The 19,560-nt window shown below is 44.8% G+C and overlaps 1 protein-coding gene and 1 long non-coding RNA gene across 7 annotated transcripts in view; one reads left to right on the top strand and one right to left on the bottom strand.

Annotated features, from left to right (window-relative positions):
* RAB3B (RAB3B, member RAS oncogene family) overlaps positions 1 to 19,254 on the bottom strand; it is an 82,660-nt gene extending 63,406 nt beyond the window's left edge. For 2 of the 6 annotated variants that reach the window (XR_004805134.2, XM_049094293.1), the window contains exons 1-2: positions 8,656 to 8,799; positions 38 to 265 (exon numbers count right to left, since the gene is read on the bottom strand). Coding sequence is in view for 5 of the 6 variants with exons in the window: in XM_049094293.1 (XP_048950250.1) it covers positions 38 to 265; positions 8,656 to 8,715 (288 nt within the window). In the remaining variant the exon portion in view is untranslated. Of the gene's footprint in view, positions 1 to 37; positions 266 to 8,279; positions 8,431 to 8,655; positions 8,801 to 14,076; positions 14,100 to 19,148 lie in introns of those variants that run through there. The other 4 variants (XM_035699077.2, XM_049094294.1, XM_025420081.3 and 1 more) reach the window with 4 other exon arrangements.
* LOC125752549 (uncharacterized) lies at positions 8,486 to 9,096 on the top strand. Its single transcript, XR_007402362.1, has 2 exons — positions 8,486 to 8,806; positions 8,942 to 9,096. It is a non-coding gene; the product is annotated as an uncharacterized LOC125752549 (long non-coding RNA).
* Positions 19,255 to 19,560: the final 306 nt, after the last annotated feature.

Here is a 19,560-nt window from a genome sequence, read left to right as displayed (position 1 = left end):
CTCCAAGATAATCCCATGCAAGATGCCCAGGACTCACCCAGATCTGCAGCTTCACTCGCTTCTCATGGCGGTAGACAGTCTTCACCTTGAAGTCAATCCCTACAGTGCTGACAAAGGCTGGGGTAAAGGTGTCATCGGCATAGCGGAAGAGGAAGGAGGTTTTGCCAACACTGCTGTTGCCAATGATGAGCAGTTTGAACATGTAGTCAAAATTCTGGTCGGAAGCATCTTTGACTCCAGCTTTACTATCAGTCACTGAAGCCATCTGTAGGAGAGACCCATGGTCACTCAGGAACACATTTCCAGTGTCACCAATCCTTAACGGCCACTCCACCATTCACACACATACTCTCCACCCGAGCATCATTGAAGAAACACAAACAGCACAGAATCGCTCCAGTACTGCACCTGCCTCCAAATGTTGTCTCAGGATTGGGGTGGAACCTGGTTCCTCTCATTCATCCCTTCTGCAAATATTTATTGAGCATGTTGCTCTGGGTCAAGCCCTGTGCTTGGTAAAAGGACTACAGATATGAATCAGACATGGTGTATGACCTCTGAGTGGTCACAGATCAGAGTAAAAAAGCACGTAAACACAGGGTAACAAGGCAGTAGATAAGTCGTAAGACAGAGGAAAGCCTTGTCCAAGGAAGCTCACAAGAAACATCTAACATCTAACCCAACTTGAAGGCATGATGGTCAAGGAGAGTCTCTAGTAGGAAGCAGCTTCTGAGCTGAGTTTTGCAAACCAAAAGCCAAAATAGTAAACACATGAATATCCCAGGGAAGGCTCAGCACAGGGCATTCATTCCCCTTTGAAAAGCATTCATAATTCCTCATAGCTCTACGACTGAGCCCAAACTGTTCAACTTGACCAAGAACCAACTAACCAAAGAATAACCTCTGTAAACTTTATCTTCCCCTAAGCCTTGTCTCTACGGACCTTTGCCACTTTTATACCAAATTACACTTTAAATATGCCATTTTATTTCTTGCTTTGCCCTTTAGATATGTATTCTTTGTTTACAACACTCTTCTAATAAAATCCTGTTCATCCTTCCCCACTCATGCAGAGGCCTCTGTGTCCCCAGAGCACACTCACAGTACTACTATCATTTCAAAACTGTTGGAATGGGATCCTCAGCTCCTCCTTTAGACCAAGCATCCTCCTCCTCCTTTAGACCAAGCATCTTGTACTTCATGTACTTCATCCTACATCTCTAGCCTTTAGCACAAGTCCTAGTACATAATCAGCACTCAGTTAAGTGTGTGCTGGATTAATAAAAGTTACGTCATCCCCCTGGGATTTAATCTCATCATCTAGAAAATGGAGAGGACAATTTCTGCCCTTCTTTCCTTACAAGGCTTTTACAGGACTCAAATGAGATGACAATAAGTAAGACCTTAATAAATTGGTAAATCCCACACAGCTATGAACATAAGTCATTATTATTCCAAATCCTTTAAAGCCTTGATCCTTTATTTATTTGTTTGCTCACTCATCTATTCAGCAAGTATTTGTTTATGTGCCAGGGCTTCCCTGAGATCCCTGCTCTCTCAAATCTGCCACCACCTCTTTTCCTAGAACACTTTGGATCTGAACCCTATAATCCAGCACTCAGTCCCACAGTCCTGTTGGTGTAGCAGGCACCCTACTTCTCTACCTGCAATCTCGCTTTATGTTCAGCAGTGGTTTGTTAGACAGGCTGTGTAAGTGATCAGATGAGGGTGGGAGGACAGCCCTCCCGTGAGATAATGTCCAGAATATCATGCTTTTCAGAAATTCCTGTTTTTGTTTCTCAAAGGAAAAGAAAGAGATTTTGACTGGTGGATTTATCTCTGTGAGCCTCTCAGGCGAGCTGTAAGGACAAGGAACTGGCAAATGTAGAAAGTTTAAAGCTCTCTTGAAGAAAGGTAAGACAAGTAAGTGGGGTTATTAAAAGCCTTTTAATATGCCACCACTAGCCTCCAGTGGTCCCTGTTCTTCCTTCTCTTTTCTCCCAGCTCTCAAGCCTTTATCTGAGACCCTGAGCCCCATTCCTATATCAATCTGCCCCATGACAACGCTCATCAGTGGGTGTGGAACATGCCCAGGACACTTGGACACTTACAACATTTACATGGAAGAAGAAGGTGAGATTGGAGAAGAGGGTGCCATTGCTTGCTTAAACTGTCTTATAGACCTAACTTTTCAACTTTTCATGATACAAGATGCAGAGCCTGTTTCAAGAATTGGCAATTCAAAGGAATTAGCCTTTTTCCTACTTAAAACTAGAGAAGCAACCACAACAACCTCACACCATCCTCCACTCTGCTGCCAGTCGTTTTTGTTTGTTCACGAGAAATTTCTGCTTTGAAAGTATTCATTAGGGACAACTGGGTGGCTCAGCGGTTTGGTGCCTGCCTTTGGCCCAGGGCGTGATCTTGGAGTCCTGAGATCAAGTCCCACATCAGGTTCCCTGCATGGGGCCTGCTTCTCCCTCTGCCTGTGTCTCTGCCTCTCTCTCTCTCTGTCTCTCATGAATAAATAAATAAATCTTAAAAAAAAAAAAAAAAGAAAGTATCCATTATAAAAAATTAGAAAAGAACACAAGACACCCCATCCACTCAGAAACTACCACTATTAACATTTAAATGTATTCCCTCCCTTATTTTCTTTTTCAAAAATTCTATTTAAATTCAATAAACATATAATGCTCTCCCTTATTTTCTCATGTAACAAATTACCATCTGTTTTTAAATTATATTTTATTATTTTTTCATTTAAAAAGTAACACATACATTGAAAAAAATTCTAATTTCTACTATTTGCAAACATGATCATAGCACCATCTGTAGTTGGCATTATTTTCTTAATTTTTACCATAAACAATAAGTAATATGTAACCTAAGGTTTATAGTGAAGTTAGTTGAGCTTCTACCCCTGATCCCAGCCTCTCCCCTCCCCAGAAGCAAACATGTTACCAATTTATGCATCCTTCAGGGTTAGTCTTTGCATATATGAACATAGAGATCTGTTTATACTTTTTATCTATATATAAATGATAGCTTACCATATATCCTTGTCTGTATCTTCTATGTATATTTTAGTAGCTGAGATCATACTTTCCATTAGTTGTGTATCCTGCTCCTTTCCACTTAACATTATATCACAAATATTTTTCTGAGACTTGTACAGCACTTCATAAACATCATTTCAATTGACTACATTGTATTCCATCCTATGGATATGTCATAGGACCAATTTCTAATATTGCACCTTTATTTTTCTATTTTTAATTATTATAAATTAAATCAGAGTGGTTCATGTCTTTAGATAAATATTTGCTCAGTTTCTTATTTATTTCCTTAAAAACAAACTCTAGAAATGGAACTGCTGGTCAAAGAATACCATGCCTGAAACACAGATTTGATCCTTACCTCATTTCAGGTCCTCTATCTCATTTTATCCTCTAAGCCTGGGAGGCAAAATTAGATGGACAGACATTATTATTCCCATTTAATCAAGATAGAAACTGAGGACCAGAAATTAAGGATTTGCTCAAGCTTGACAGCCAACAGAAGAGACTAGACCTAGTACCATGTATCGTTATAGGGAAGTTCAAAATCCCTGCTCTGTTCTTCAGCTGAATTTTTGGGCAAGTCGTATCACCTCTCTAAGTCACAGCATTTTTACTTTAAAATATAGAAAATACCACCTACTTCACAGAGTCATGGAACAAATAGAATGAGAAGTTATCATATGTAATTAATCTAGCATGGTTTCTTGGCCCATGAGAAGTACTCAATAAATATTATTTCACTGGCCCCTTTAAGTCACTTCTGCAGTCAACTCTTGTTCAACTGTTCTCTCCCTAATCTGGACTACGTTACTGGAGCTTTACAATTAGCCACCTGCCTCCTCTTCTGGATTCATCTGGGTTTTGTCCATCCTTACACTCTATCAACACTGGACCCATAGCAAATTTTTAGGGCATGTTACTCCTTTCGATAAACATTTATTGAGCATTTGCCATGTGCCAGACTATTGATGTAAATGTCATATTATTGGTCTTCATTTTTTCTGATGCAACTGTTTACACTCTTAGATTTTTGGAATAAGAAGGGATTTGGGGGCAGCCCGGGTGGCTCAGCAGTTTAGCGCTGCCTTCAGCCCAGGGCCTGATCCTGGACACCCAGGATCGAGTCCCACGTTGGGCTCCCTGCGTGGAGCCTGCTTCTCCCTCTGCCTGTGTCTCTACCTCTGTGTGTGTGTGTGTCTCTCATGAATAAATAAATAAAATCTAAAAAAATAATAATAATAAAAAAAATTTTTTTTTAAAAAGAAGGGATTTAGGAGTGGCAGCTTTATCATAACAAAAAGCCTGGCTCCCAGTTTTCCCATAATTCAATGTATGAACTTGGGGCAAGTCACTTAAACTCTGAACCTCAATGTTCTCATCTATGATACGATATGAAAGAAAGCATAGCAGAAAGCTGCTATGAATTTAAAATAAGAGAATACATATAAATGTGCTTCATACATCATGTTGAGAAAAACACATGTGGCCTCCTGGAGAATCAGCAGGAAAAGTGCCTGCTTTTATGAGGTATGGAAGCGAGGCAAGAGTAGAAACTAGTTTGTTTTCTTTCTTCCTTTTTCTTTTTTTCTTTTTCTTTCTTTTTGATATTTTATTTATTTATTTGACAGAGAGGGAAAGAGAACACAAGCAGGGGGAGCAGCAGAAGGAGAGGGAGAAGCAGGCTCCCCTCCAAACAGGAAGCCCAATGTGGGGCTCGATCCCAGGACCCTGGGATCATGACCCAAGTTGTAGGCAGACACCTACACAACTGAGCCACCTAGGAACCCCTAAAAATTAGTTTCATTCAGTTCCTAATCTGATCCACTTCCCTTCATTTCCCAGGTTAAAAAAAATGAGGCTCCATAAAGACAAGTGATTTGTCCAAGGTTATACAGCAAATCAGTTGGAGTATTATGACTAGACCTTGTTATTTAATGACTCCCAGATTGGATTAGGCTCAGGGAAATTTAAAAATTCACATTTTTAGGGTGAGTAAAGAAGCATATCTAGCAACCTGAGCAGCTCTTTCCTAGCACTTGCTACCATACTGTCAACATCTGTTTATGGGCACACAGCATAGCTTTCCCAGTAGGTGGTGTGAGAATAGGGAGGGGCCGGAGGGCAGAGAGGTTGGGTTGAAAGGTACATTCAGATGGAAGCCTCCAAGGGAATCTGAAAATCCTGAAAGGAAGGTGGCAGGGGCTACAGACATTTGGAAGAGAGGCCAAAAGCAGCCCAGCAGGCAGCCGCCTGAGGCAGATATGAGTGCAGAATGTATTTATACGATAAGCATCAATCCCATCTTCCCTGTCTTTTGTGGCAGTCACAGAAATGATAGAGCAGGCGGAGCTCACTGTCTCCATGACAAGCAATAAAGATGAAGGCCCAGGGACTATTTGGGAAGTCATCTCTGGTCCCAAGCTGGGGCAAAGAAGGAAATGGCCCCTCCAAAGACAAATAAGGCTTCCAGTCTGATAGGCAGCAGAAACAAGCACCTAAGGAAGAAGCTAACTCCAGAGAGGAAAAAGAGGAGAGAGCCCTACTCTCTAGTAAGAGATCAACGCTTTACATTTAGTAAACAAGTGAATGAATGAACTTCTCTTTTGATGGACAGAGCACAAGATTGAGTCTGAGACCTGGGCTGGGCCCAGCTCTCTCTCGGCAGTTGTGAAACCTTAGGCTGATCAGTTTCCTCATCTATACAATGAGTTAATAAAAGACTTCCTAGAAGAGTGCTGTAAGAATTATACTCTCCCAGTATATGGGAGAGTGCTTTATAAATCTCTTAACAATTTTTTTGTCTGTCTGCTTCATGTTTTCTTCTACCAAGTCATCCTGGGTAGTGGAAATAGCTTGGGGTTCCAAATCACACAAACTAGATTCAGCTTCCAGGTCTGTCATTTATTAGCTGTGAGACCTTGGTAAGAAATTTTACATGACTAAGACACAGTTTCCTATTTGTAAAACAAGCATTGTTGGGGAAATTAGTCAATGTTGGTAAAGCATCTAGATAATACACGATATACAGCAGGTGCTCAATAAATGTACTCCATCTTCTCACTGGGAACATTTATTTAGGATAGGAAGAGGAGTTGGGCAAATGTGGACCTTATCATATTATAAACTCCTCCATAAAGCTATACTCGACTAACTTTTCTAATTCAACCTTTCTTTGGACATTCCGCAGGCCAGCACCACCAGGCCAGTGCAGCCCACCTCCTCACAGTTTCCTCCAGTCTCTTAGAGCCACAGAAACCGTATCATATTAGCTACCACTTATTGCCCACCTACTAACTGCCAGGCATGCTCAGTGCTTTCAGTGTATTCCATCTCACACAGAATGTAGGCATGCCTGCATAATACCAGTGGCCTCTCTCTTTTGTACACTGCTTTATAGTTTATGAGGCTCTTTTCACCCATGTTATCATATTTCATCCTTACAATAATTCAGGGATGGGGGATGAACAGGTCATTTGTTCCTGAATGAATCAACATTCACGGAGTACCTCCTGTGCATCACACCCTGTGCTGTACTCTGGGGAGATGGGGAGGAACTGTAAGGAGTTCCAAGCTCAGGGGGGAAATCTTTTAAAGCATCCTCTATAGGTTATTGGTATCTCTCTTCACATCATATTCCTTAAGAAACTAGCGATTTACTTATTGAACTGGAGATCATTTTAGAGTTTTGCCTTTTCCCAGAGTGTTTCCTCTGATAGGAACACACTGTGCTCCACTGCTGGCCAATCCTTCATGACCAGAAAGCCTTCCCTTACCCATCCATCTTCTTCTGGCAAAATGTCTTCTCTGGCTAACACACTATCAAGGCTTCCCACTATGAGAGCCGGGGCTTTTCATGGAATTCCAGGGTCTTTCTCTCTTAATATGCACAGAACAGGTGGGCACCCACATGTGAACACATATTCCTTTTATTGTCCCTAACCCCTTTCCATCTGAATTCCAGGAAGTTGAGATGGAAGGCCTTGCCTCTCTTGCATTCCGCTCCACACCTTTAGCAGCTTCCAGAGGCTGCCTCCTTGCCCTCCCTAAAGTCCTTGCCACATTTGGATTCTAGAACAGAGGCGGCCAGTGGATGAATTTTTCTGTCCAAAATTCTCTCCTTGTCTGTGATCCCAGGTGGCAGTGGAACAGAGTTCAGTGCCTGCACCCCCGCCCCGGCCTTCTGAGTGGCTAGGACACGTTTAGCACCCGGGTGCCCATGGACTTCACTATGGGCCCCATTATGTTTCCACCTTCACACAACCCACACCTGGCTTCCTCCAGCCCAACCCAGCAAGCACACCCACTGCGCGGTCTCCAAGCTCCCGACGGTTCCTCCGCTCCCCACCACCCGGTCCCGCCCGCTCCCGCCCGCTCCCCGCCCGATCCCCGCCGGATCCCGCTAGCTCCCCGCCCGATCCCCGCCCGATCCCGCTAGCTCTCCGCCGGATCCCTGCCCGATCCCGCCGATCCCCGCCCGATCTCCGCCGGATCCCGCTAGCTCCCCGCCCGATCCCCGCCTGATCCCGCTAGCTCTCCGCCGGATCCCTGCCCTATCCCGCCCGCTCCCCGCCCGATCTCCGCCCGCTCCCCGCCGGATCCCGCCAGCTTCCCGCCCGCCCCACGCCCGATCCCGCTTGCTCCCCGCCCGCTCCCCGCTGCCAGCCCCCAGGCGCCCGCAGCCCGGGCCCCAGGCCACCGCCCTGTCCCCCGCGCCCCGCCCCTCCCTCCGCAGTCTGGGTAGACCCAGCCGGGCCCCCGCTCCCCGCCCCGAGCCGCGCCCCCGGGCCCCCCACGGCCATCCCGCCCGCCGGCCTCGGGCTCCGCGTCCCTTCCGCTCCCAGCTCCCGGCTCACAGCCCGTCGCCCTGCTCCTCGGTCCCCGAGCAGCACCCAGCGCTGCCCAGCGCCCCTCCCCTCGCGGCCCGCACCCCCGTCCCGCACCGTCTGGCTCAGTCCGTCCCTACGTGTCCCCGCCCGCAACGCCCCGAGTCCCCCAGCGGCCGCTCGCGCTCCCCCACCTCCCGCCGCCCCTGCCCTCGGAGCAGCCCTCGGCGCCCCTCCCCGGGCCCGCGCCTCGCCCCGGCCGCGGTGCCCCCTCCGCAGGCCTCCCGCCGCCCTGCTCCTCTGGGTCCCTCCCGCCGCCCGCGCCCCTGGCCCCGCTCGCCGCCGCCCGCGCCCCGATTCCCTCCGCGAGGGGAACCCGGGCCGCGCCCCTTACCTGGGACTCCGGGCGCGGGACGAGCGGCTGGCCGCCGGCAAAGCAGCGGGACCGCAGACCGGGCGGCCGGGGGCGCAGCGGGGCTCGCGGACCGGGCGGGGCGGGCGCCCACGGCGGCTACTTGGGGCTGAGGCGCCGGCGACTGCGCGGAGGCCCCGCCCACGGCCGCCCAGGCCCCGCCCACGGCCGCCCAGGCCCCGCCCACGGCCGCCCGATGGGGGCGGAGCCCGCGTCCGTCCCGCCCCGCCCCAGGCTCGAGCTGCCGCCAGGTGTAGGAAATCCGTGGTACCTTGGGCCCCCGCCCCCCACCCCGAGTTCGCCGATATCTGGGCCACTACTGTGATTTGTCACGTCTCATCCCGCAGACTGAACTTACGACGGTGATCAGAGAGCTTTGATAATAATGTAGATGATGACGGGGACCTGGCTTTGCCATTGCCCAGGCGCTCTCCTGTCATGTCGCTTGATGCTCACAAAAGCCCAGGGAGAAAGGCCGAACTGGACCGCTGACTACGAGAAGAAATGAGGTCAGAAACCTGGGCATTGTCCTCTACCTTAAGCACTCCTTTACGTCCCGCATCCCATCGATCCCGTAATAATATCTCCTTAAATATCCCACCCTGACCTTCCTCTCTACGTCCACGGCTCTCACTCTGGTTCAGGCCTCATCTCTCGTTACCTGCACTGCTGTAACAGCCTTCTACGGACCTCCACACTTGCACTCTCCAACTCATTCTCTACACCAGCAGCCTGAGCGATTGTTCTAAATACCACCATGTTACCATCAACCTTATTAAAACAAAACAAACCCTTTCAATGGTTCCCCTTTATTAACAGTAGCTTGGAGTGAGAAAATGTTATTGCCTAGTCATTAGGAAGTCCCAGTTCTGTCAGAGGAGGCAGGTAGAGGAGGGAATTCGACCTCCCATCCTGGCTTGGACTTCACTTTAAGTCTTCCCAGGGTCACAGATATAGCTGCCAGGTTGGCTTAGAATCATGGTCCTCCCCCCCCCCCGCCCCCCCACTCTTCCTCCATTCCAAATCTTAGAGGTCTGAGTCAGCTACCAAAACCATTTTTCCTCCAAGTGCCATTATGACCCTATCTGCAATTTGTCTCTCCAACCTGGGGAACTGCCCAATTCATAGTCTCTCTGGTTGTCTAACTTCTCTCTCCAACTTATCCTTATACATTTCTGAGCTTCTCCATCCTCCTCCCACCCATTCACCTTCCCACTGCCCACCTCTCTGGCAGAACTTTCCACCTCTAGAACCCCCATTCCCTTGTCAATAAACTCTTCTACATCCTCTGCTTCTTCAGAGAGTTTTCAGGTTACTTCTTTGCCTTTTTTGAAACTTGACCCTCTTCCAAGACTCCTCTTGTAGCCCTCTGCGAGAAGGCTTCTCATTTTCCCACTCCCCACAAACCATAAAACTGGGAGGTGGAGTCAGCGTTGCCGCTTCTACCCTTGTACAAAAATCCCTTCTCCTTTGCTCTTCAGCCATCCCACCTTCTACTCCTCATCATCACAAACATCACTGACCCCCAGTTACTCCTTATGCCTTGAAGATTTCAGCCCCGGGCTTGTGGTTATCCTCACTAGTCCCTGTCCTGCCAGCCTGGCTTCACTAGCCACGTGGCTTCCTGATCCCTTAGTCCTTGGTCTCCTCTTCACATCACTTTGCTCCCTGGCTCCCACAGTCACACTGGAATGTCTTACTGGCCCCAAACAAGTGCCTCTGTGATCTCAAGATCAAATATCCTATACCACCTGCTCCCTCACTCCCCATCTCCTACAAGACCCTAGTTTACTCCTATCAAGATAGGTGAGATGATAATGACTATTCCTTCTTTGCAGGAATAATGAGATAAGATACAAAATTATCCTTTTAAAGTTGTGAAGCAATATAAGAACAGATGGTGTCATGTTTATGTAGCCTTGGATCTTCTGATTACTTTCTCTTTCTCCTTCCCCTGGAAGGCCACATTGTAAAATGGAAGGAGCACAGACTTGGAGCCAGCAAGATCGGGTTTCCAACCCTTGTTCCACCACCTCCTCACTCTGTGATCTTATGCAAATTACATACTTTTTCTGACATCCACATACCTTATACTCATTTGTAGAAATAACAGTAATGAGAGCTACCTCCCTCCCAGGGTCATTGTAAAGACCAAATAAGAAAATGAGATAGCTACTGGAACGCACTTGATAGAGAGTCAGGCACATAGTAAACATTCAATAAATGGGGAACATTGTGGTTATTATTTTTAAAAAAAATGCTACTTTTAGCCACAACTGCCTTCCAAGAAGGATAGACCCTAATGTATAGAAGGTCCTTTGTCCTACTCAGGGCCTTGAAGAATGTGGCTATGTGAGGGTGGGAGGAGGAGGAACACTATATTGTTTTGGCTAGGAAAGGGAGGAGGATTTAGAATTCACTTGGCAAAATAGGAGGGAAAGGCAATAAAGAGAACTTGGAAGGGGAAAGAAAAAAGATGAGTAGGAAAATTAGTGTAAGGGTTGGGCTACATGGGTAAAAGGTCAGAAGAAACTGTTCCATAGCAGGTGGACACAAGAGTGTTTAAGCTCTAGAATGCATAATGGGATACATTGTCCTATGTATGATGTGACCACCTTCTGCCACTCTTGAGACTTTAGTAAAGGCCATTAAACTCAGGAATGCTTTCTGAGGGGAGTACTGAGGATGAGTGAGTAGTGAAATTGTGCAATGGTCTTTGTTTTTCTGAGTTGAAAAAGAAGACTAGAGGCAGAGACTATGAGAACACAGCCCTCGTAGAATTTACAAAAATTTCCAGGAAGGCTTGGAACTTATAAGGATTATAAAATGTGAAAATTGAGGTTCAAGCCCAATGCATTTAGATCTTAAGGGGACAGAGAGGCCACTTCTGACACTTGAACTGTATCAGTTATGTCCCCCAATAGCTATCTCCCTATTGACTAGTAGGTTACCACCAGATAGAACAAATCAATTTTATTTAATTGCCTTCACTTCCAGATCTAAATGCCCAAATAAAAACAGAAAAAAGACATATTTTACTCCCAAAACTCTACTTTTTGCCTTGGATCAGATTGATTAATAGCTACGATTATCAAGGAGTGCCTGGGTAGCTCAGTCAGTTAAGCATCTGCCTTTGGCTCAGGTCATAGTCTCAGGGTCCTGGGATTGAGCCCTGCATGGGCTTCCCACTCAGCAGGAGGTCTGTTTATGCCTCTGCCACCCCCCCACTCATGGTCTCTCTCAAATAAATAAATAAAATCTTAATATATATATATATATATAACTATAACCACTAAGACCTTAAAATATGATGGGTTCATTCATATCTTTTATCTCATTTAGTCCTCAATACAATCATACAATGTTTCCTGTTTTATAAATGAGGAAACAGAATTCAGAAAATTTAAGTGATTTGCCAAGGGTGCATCTCTGGTAAATGGCAGAACCAGATACCAAGTCTGTCTGATTCCAAGTCTAGAACTCTTTCTATTAGACTCCAGAATTGTGGTTGTTCAGTGAATACCATTGTGATTAAGAGTCCTACAAACAAAATTCCCTTAAATCTTTTCTAATTCCCAGAGTAATCACCTTCTCCAGCTCCTGATATTTATATGAAATATAAAATTGATGCTTCTTATTGAATGAGAATAGTCATTTAGTAGTATCATAAGGGTGGATATCATTTGGAATGTTCAAATCTTTACAAAGTTCAAATCCACATCCCAGTATGAGTCCCTCATGACCAGCTAGGAACTTAGGCATGTTGACAGGTTAAGTGTTTTCACCTGACCCCTTCAGAGGCTGCCTCATGCAATGAGGGAGCTTAAGCAGGTGCCAGAAGGTCACCAGAACCTGTGAAGCAGCTCTAGAAACAGGGCTCAATGAGAGAAGTAGCAGAACACAGGATGAGAAGAAGCAGGGGCCAGATGATCTTAAGACCTTGTAAATCCCGGGCAGCCAGCGGGCTCAGCAGTTTAGCGCTGCCTTCAGCCCAGGGCGTGATCCTGGAGACCCGGGATCGAGTCCCACATCGGGCTCCCTGCATGGAGCCTGCTTCTCCCTCGTCCTGTGTCTCTGCCTCTCTCCCTCTCTCTCTCTCATAAATAAATAAATAAATCTTAAAAAAAAAAAACAGCAACAATGTATTATTTCTTACAATTCTGTAAATGGCTGAATGGTTAGTCTGCTTGTTTTATCTGAAATCACTCTGAGCGGTCCCTTGGACCGAGAGGTCTAAGACGGCCTCACCCATAGGTCTGGCAGTTGGTTCTGCCGGAGGCTGAAAGCCTGGTTCTTCTCCAGTCCTAACCCACCAGTAGGCTAGACCGGCTCCCACAGAGGCCTCAGGGCTACCCCCTGAGAATGCAGAAGATGCAAAGATGCAGTCCCTTAAGGCTTAGCCTCAGAAATTGCATAACATCACATATACTCTATCTGCAGGCCATGTCAAGTCACAAATACAGCCCAGATTCCAAGGAGTGGAGAAATAAACTTCACCTCTGATTGGAAAGAACACACCACAAAGGGGTATGGATAGGACACAAGGGAGGAAGATACCTGCTGCGTTTCACCAATCTACCACCAGAGTGGGAATAGATTTAGATAATGAGTATTTCAAATGGCACTTCATGCACTAACCATTCCTTCCTTCTCTGTGCTTCAGTTTCTTCATTTGTAAAATAAATAATGCGCTTGGCCATTCTCTCCACTAACATAATAAGTTTATAAGTGAAATTGGTTACATGCCCATTGAGGACACGGTCCCATCATCAGGGCAAACCACTGTCAGCAGCGGTGCAATCTGAGACACATGGGGAAACATTCAAGATGTGGATAGTCAGAGCCCGGGTGCTCCCACCAGCCCGTCCCTCTTCCTTCACCAGGCCTTCGCAGGAGCTAATCCATTCTACCTCCTGAGCGCTCTCCATTCCATTCGTTCCTCTCCATTCCAGGGCCACAGCCTCCTCCTCACTGTCCTACTGTCACCATAGCCTCCAATTTCCCCTGTAACCCAAGCTCCACATGGCAGCAGCAGAGGGCTCTCTCTAAACCCAGTTTAAAATCCCCTACCACAAGGGTGCCTGGCTGCATGTGACTTTTGATCTTGGGGTTGTGTGTTCAAGCCCCATGTGAGATGTAAAGATTACTTTAAAAAAATAAAATATTTAAATAAACAAATACACATACAGAGCCCTACTCATTGGAAGGTTATCAATCCTGGGGCAGAGGGAAAAACAAATAAGTAAACAAAATACATAAGATAACTTCAGTTAATGATGAGCACATTGAAGGAAATATTCCAACAAGATGATGGAATAAAAGTAACTAGGAGAGGGGATTATGTTAGAATGATCTAAATAGGTTGATTTAAATAGGAAAGTGACATTTGAGTTGAAACCTGTTGGAGGAGAAGGAGTCACCTCATTTTAGAGATGAGGAACTTAAGGGCCAGATAGGCCAGTATCGTCCCAGAGTGAGGCTATGGCTAACTGACCAAACTGAAAACCTCACATCTTGGAGGATGTTTATAAGGCAGCAGCAGCACGGGCACAGATATGGCCTGTGGTCGGGGTCTTCAGTCCACCCGGGACACAAAGTCCCTCTTGGTCTCATTAGTTATCACTCACCACTGACCAGTTCTCTATTTGGACAATCTCTGTTAAATAAGGGAGTTGGATGAAAATAAACCCCAAGGCTTTCTAAGGTAAAACAGCGTGGGATAATCAAAAGCACGTAAGTTTTGGAATCAGAGAGGTCTAGGTTCAAATCCAACTTTCACCATTTGTAGTCATGTGTAGTCTTGATCATACAGGTTGCTTATCTGTAAAAAGGGGATGAGAATTATTTTACTGGCTTTTTCAGAGAGTTAAATTAAAAATGATAACGTATGTAAAATAGGTGGTATATAATAGGCTAGTCAAAAATACCAGCTACTTTAAGGGATCTTTTAACTAAATCCAGCATGCTTGCCAACAGTTTCGCCCTTCAAATACATATCCAGGAACCTGAAGAACAGTTACCACTTACTTAGAATCTTTCAAATAAGTCTGGTTGCCTTTCTGATTTTGGAAGAACCTCTCCCATTTGTCTTTCTCAGAGGGCTTGCTAAGGGAGGCCCGGGCCCTGTAACCCTTTGCAAAGGTTCAGTCTCTTACTCCCTCTTGTGTTCCAAATGGGAACTTCACTCTCTCAGGACAGACCAAAAGCCATCTGGGGAAATCAACCTGACTATAGGGGTGAAAGAAAGGTAATTAACATTTTTTTAATTAAAAAAAAAATTAGATTGGGTGTACCGAACTTGGGGCTCGAGCTCACGACCTGGAGATCAAGAGTCACATGCTCTACTGACTCAGCCAGCCAGGTGCCCTCAAAGGGAACTAACATTTGATAAGCATCTAGTTTATTCCTGGAACCTCTGAAGTACCCTCCACACACTATCTCACGTCTCTTAACAGCCATTCAACAGGAAAGGAAACTGAAGCTCAGCAGGGTTAAATGACTCTTCTAAGTATCGATGTGTAAGAGACAAAGCAGACCTAAATAAAGAACTGGAAAAATCAGTGATGTTTGCTGCACTATAAGAATAAAATTCAACCTCTTTAGCAAACTTGATCTGATCCTTTTCTCTCTTTATCTTTCACTTCTAAGGTTTTTGGTCCTTGCTCTCTAGACATACAGAATGACGCATAGCTTCCAAAAACTGCTTTAAACCTCAGTGTTTTTACAAACCAGCCTCTTCTACCTTAAGTGTCTTCCTCAATATCCCTCCTTTATCTAGAAAACTTCTCAGTCATCCTGCCATCTACTCCATCCTTCTTACCCAGAGATAATTTGTACTTCTTCTGGACCTTGGGCTTGCTGTTGGTATGTGAGAGCTAAAGTAGAACAGTTAGCCCTAGGAAATTAATTAACACTGTCCATTCTTTCACACAACTATTCATTTATGGCATACAGGTCTGATTACAGTTTGGGCTGTAAGTCATGGTCACGATCCCAGGACCTGGGATTGAGCCCCACATGGGGCTCCCTGCTCAGCAGGGAGACTGCTTCTCTCTCTCATCTCTGCTTCTGCTCACTCTTGCTATCTTTCTCTCTCTCTCTCTCACTCTCAAATAAGTGAATAAATAGTCTTTTTTTAAAACAAAAGGAAAAGCAGTGAAAATATAAGGCCATTTTGGTGGCACGATTAGGAAAGGTTTTACAGAATAACATTTAGGTGGGATTTCTGAAGAATGAAGTAGGCTAAAATATGGGGAAGGACACTCCAGTGAGGGAATAGCGTGTGTTAAGGCCACGAAGAACTTTGAAAAATGGAAAGAACACAATTGTGACTGAAACACTCATGATAGAATGAGAGAATAAGATGTACTGAAGACGAAGAGTGACTTGTGGGCCAAATTATACCGTCCACTTAAACAATATTATTGATTTTGGACTTCATCCTAAGAATAATGGAAGAGAGACAATAAAGCAGGGAAGTGATATAACCTGAGTTTTAATATAAAGAGAGTAATCTCGGTGGAGAACAGTTAGAAACAGAGACAAGGATGGCTGCAAGGACACTGCTTGAGTGGCTATTCATTTATTTAATTGTTTCATCAATATTTATTAAATATCTACTATGTACCAGATTGTGTCCTAGGCTTTGAGGATATAGCAGCAAGTTAAGTAGATAAAAGCCCTTCCCTGACGGATCTGATACTGCAAAAAATCTAGGCAACAAATGCTGCTGCTGGTGGTGATAGAGACTAAGAATGTATTAGTTAGCTTGGCTTGCCATAACCAATTACTACAGGCTGGGTGGCTTAAATAACAGAAATTAATTTCCTCACAGTCCTGGAGGCTAGAAGTCTGAGATCGGATTGGCTTCTTAAGATCTCTCTTTTTAACTTGTAAATAGCCATCTTCTCCCTGTATCTTCACATGATCTTCCCTCTTGTGTCTGTGCCTTAATCTCTTCCTATGAGGACATCATTGGATTAGGGCCCACCCAATATGACCTCATTTTAATTTAATTACCTTTTTAAAGACCCCACATCCAAATGTGGTCACATTTTGAGGTATTGGTCAGCATATCAATGGAGAGGGGACATAAATCAGCCTATAACAAGGAGTGAATAGATTTTTAAAAATATTTAGGAGAAAGAATGAACAGTAATTGATGACTAAGGAGTAAGGGAGAAGAAGATGTCAAGAATAGTCTCATGTCTCTGACATGTAGAACAGTGGAGGGTGGTGCTATTTGCTTTGATAAGGAACACTATAGAAAAGTTCACTGTTAGGCCCACTGGGATACATTTCCTCTTTTTTTCAGTAGTTCTGATCCTTTGGAAGTCTTAAAGCAATGAACAAAAATACAGTATTTTGACCAGCAGCATATCAGGGTGTTTATTGGCACAGATATCAACTATGCATTAGAGGTTGGATCAAGCATTACCCATGCAAGTCAGAATTAGAAAGAGAACTTTCAAAAATAATTTTATCAGCTAAATTTCCTTCACTCACCTCCCAATCCCATATCTTCTCCATTACCTTAGTAGGAGCCATATAGGTGGAGTTGTAAAGGGATATGTCAGAATGGAGAAGGTAGAAGGTTGAAGAATGAATAAGAATGATGAAAGGTTGACAGCATAGGTCAAGTTGAAGAGACACATAAAATCTACGGATTATTTTTACTATATATATTTTTTTAAGATTTTTTTTTACTGTAATCTCTATCCCTCAAAGTGGGGCTTGAATTCATGACCCCAAGCTCAAGAGCTCCATGCTCTACTGACTGAGTCAGTCAGGCACCTCCATATGATTTTTTTAAAGGCTTATTTACTAGAGAAAGAGCACAAGCAGAGAGAAAGGGAGACAGGGGAGAGAACTCCAAGTAGACACCTCACTGAGTGTGGGGCCTGACATGGAGCTCAGTCTCTCAACCATGAGATCATGACCTGAGCCAAAACCAAGAGTCCACTGTGTAAGCAACTGTGCAATCCAGGCACTCCAGATGGTTTGTTTTTAAATGAGAAAACCAGCGCTTGTTTAAATGTGTATAGGAATGATCCAAAGGACCATAGATGGATGATACAAAAGAGAGAAAAAGAAACATTTATAGATGGAAAAAATCTAAGTACAAGGAGGGGATAGTTCCAGAGCTCAATGGAAGGATTGATTTGTCTCTGATAAGTAGGAGCCATCTTCTTCACTGAAAAAGAGGGAAAGAAGGAGAAGATGGGACAGATGTAGGGCAGGCCTATAGATCCACCAGTGGAAAGTTGAGCAAGTTACATCAGAAGAACTGGATAAGGTCAAAGTGTAATAGGAGATGTTGATCGGTGAGGTCAAAAGGACAAATAGGTGCTTGTGGTCAAAGACTAGAATTTCTGAGTTCAAGATTTCAAAGGTAGAACGATTTTGAGTGATAACAAGATGAGACCCTTGGAGTGGGTTGCTGAGAGAGTGGAGGTCATTGGTGGTGAGAAAGTCAAATAAATGAACAGCTAAGATGTTAGATGATGGTTCTTATCGTTTTTCATGGCAAGTAGTGGGAAGCTGAACTTGAGCTGTTTTAAATATAAGGGAATGTCACCTCGCATATCTCAAAGTCCAAAACCAAAGTGGGATTCAAAGCTGACGTAACCCACTGGCTCTGGCCATGTTTCACTGCAGTTTTCTCAGTGTGCCCCCCTCCCTCCGTGTGTCAGCATCATACTTGGTCTGCTAACAGGTCCAAATCTCTTTCTTGTGAGACCTCCCAGAGGTTCTAATATATTCCTCTGAATTTTGAATCATTCCAAGAGATATATTACTGTCCAAATGTAGTGAGTCAGGGACTTTCTCTTCCATGAAATATACTTTTGAAGATGCTGCTATAACCTTTTGAACAATGGTTATTGACAACTATATCAGTCACAGTGAGTGACTTACTCTGGCTTATTCATGGAAAAAATTATATAACATTGAATAGATCATAAATTCCCAGGGAGGCTGGAGAACCAGTTTGGGAGTACACGTTACAGATACGCTGGGGAAGACATGACTACTACTGTTGCCACTAAGCTATAAGCTTGTACAGCCAACACTACCAGTTTCCAACATTGCACATGGGCACTACAACCACCATTCCCCCAAGAATTCAGTCAAAATTCTGCTGCAGAAAACTGCAGAAGGCCTATCTGACTGGCTGAACCTAGGTCATGAGCCTTTAACCTAGCAGAAGAGGAGGCTGGGAAAGCACTTATCTGGTATTTCCAACTTCTAAAATGGAAAGGGGGTTTTGCCTTCTTTTCAAAATGTATAAGGTGAAGGATTTCTTAAGTCTAAGAATGAATTTTAATGCAATGGCGAAAAAGAATTCTAAATGTCCATAAAATCCACTAATTTGCCCTACATAGCCTTCCCCCTGCCCCATATCTACACTTCAGAAAAATCCCAATTAATGTAATGCTACTCAAAGTGCAATTACCCACCTCACTAAAGGTGATGCAACCCAAATCTCTTCATTTACTACATCCAGTCACAAATCTAGAACCTCAAAGTGATGACCTTGGAGTCACATCTATATATATGATATCTTAATTAGGAAAGTTTACCACTACAGCCAGTATGGTTCTGTTGTGGTTAATAGGAGCCATTCTAACTATTTTAATCAGAAAAGCATTTAATACAGAAAATTAGGTTCTAAAAAATCAGTGGAAGGGCTATAGGAAAAAGATACTGTGCTGAGCCTCAAGGAATGACTCTCAGACAATATCACAGATTGTCCTGAAACAGGACATGGAAGTTTTATATCAATAGGGAAGGTGGAGAATTCGGAATCTACTCTCTCAGGCTCTGGTTCCAGGATCAAACCACTTTAGGTACCTTCTGGGATTAAGGAAGCCACTGTTCTGCTGGAATATAACACCATAGCTACAAGCGGGGCTCAGGAAGCTGCTGCCGGAACTGTGAGCTCCAGAGCCGTGTCACACCTGCAAGGTCATGCCTTCAAAACCGACGCCTCCTAGGCTCCTGACTCTCCCCTCCCACCCCTGACCAGTTTACAATCCAGGTCTCACATGCAAGCATCGCTGTAATGTGAGTTCACTCCTCCAAGGCAATATTGAGCCAGGTAGCATGATGGTAAATAAAGCAGACTGAAAATCCACAGAGGGGGTGACACTGTAGAAGCTTGGTGGGGGGGCTCAGCGGTTTAGCGCCGCCTTCAGCCCAGGGCGTGATCCTAGAGACCCAGGATCGAGTCCCACGTGGGGCTCCCCGCATGGAACCTGCCTCT

The sequence above is a fragment of the Canis lupus genome, chromosome 15, assembly GCF_003254725.2.
Source record: "Canis lupus dingo isolate Sandy chromosome 15, ASM325472v2, whole genome shotgun sequence".
NCBI lineage: Eukaryota > Metazoa > Chordata > Mammalia > Carnivora > Canidae > Canis > Canis lupus.
Note: the sequence above shows the minus strand (reverse complement) of the source record. Positions and strands in the feature narration are given on the sequence as shown.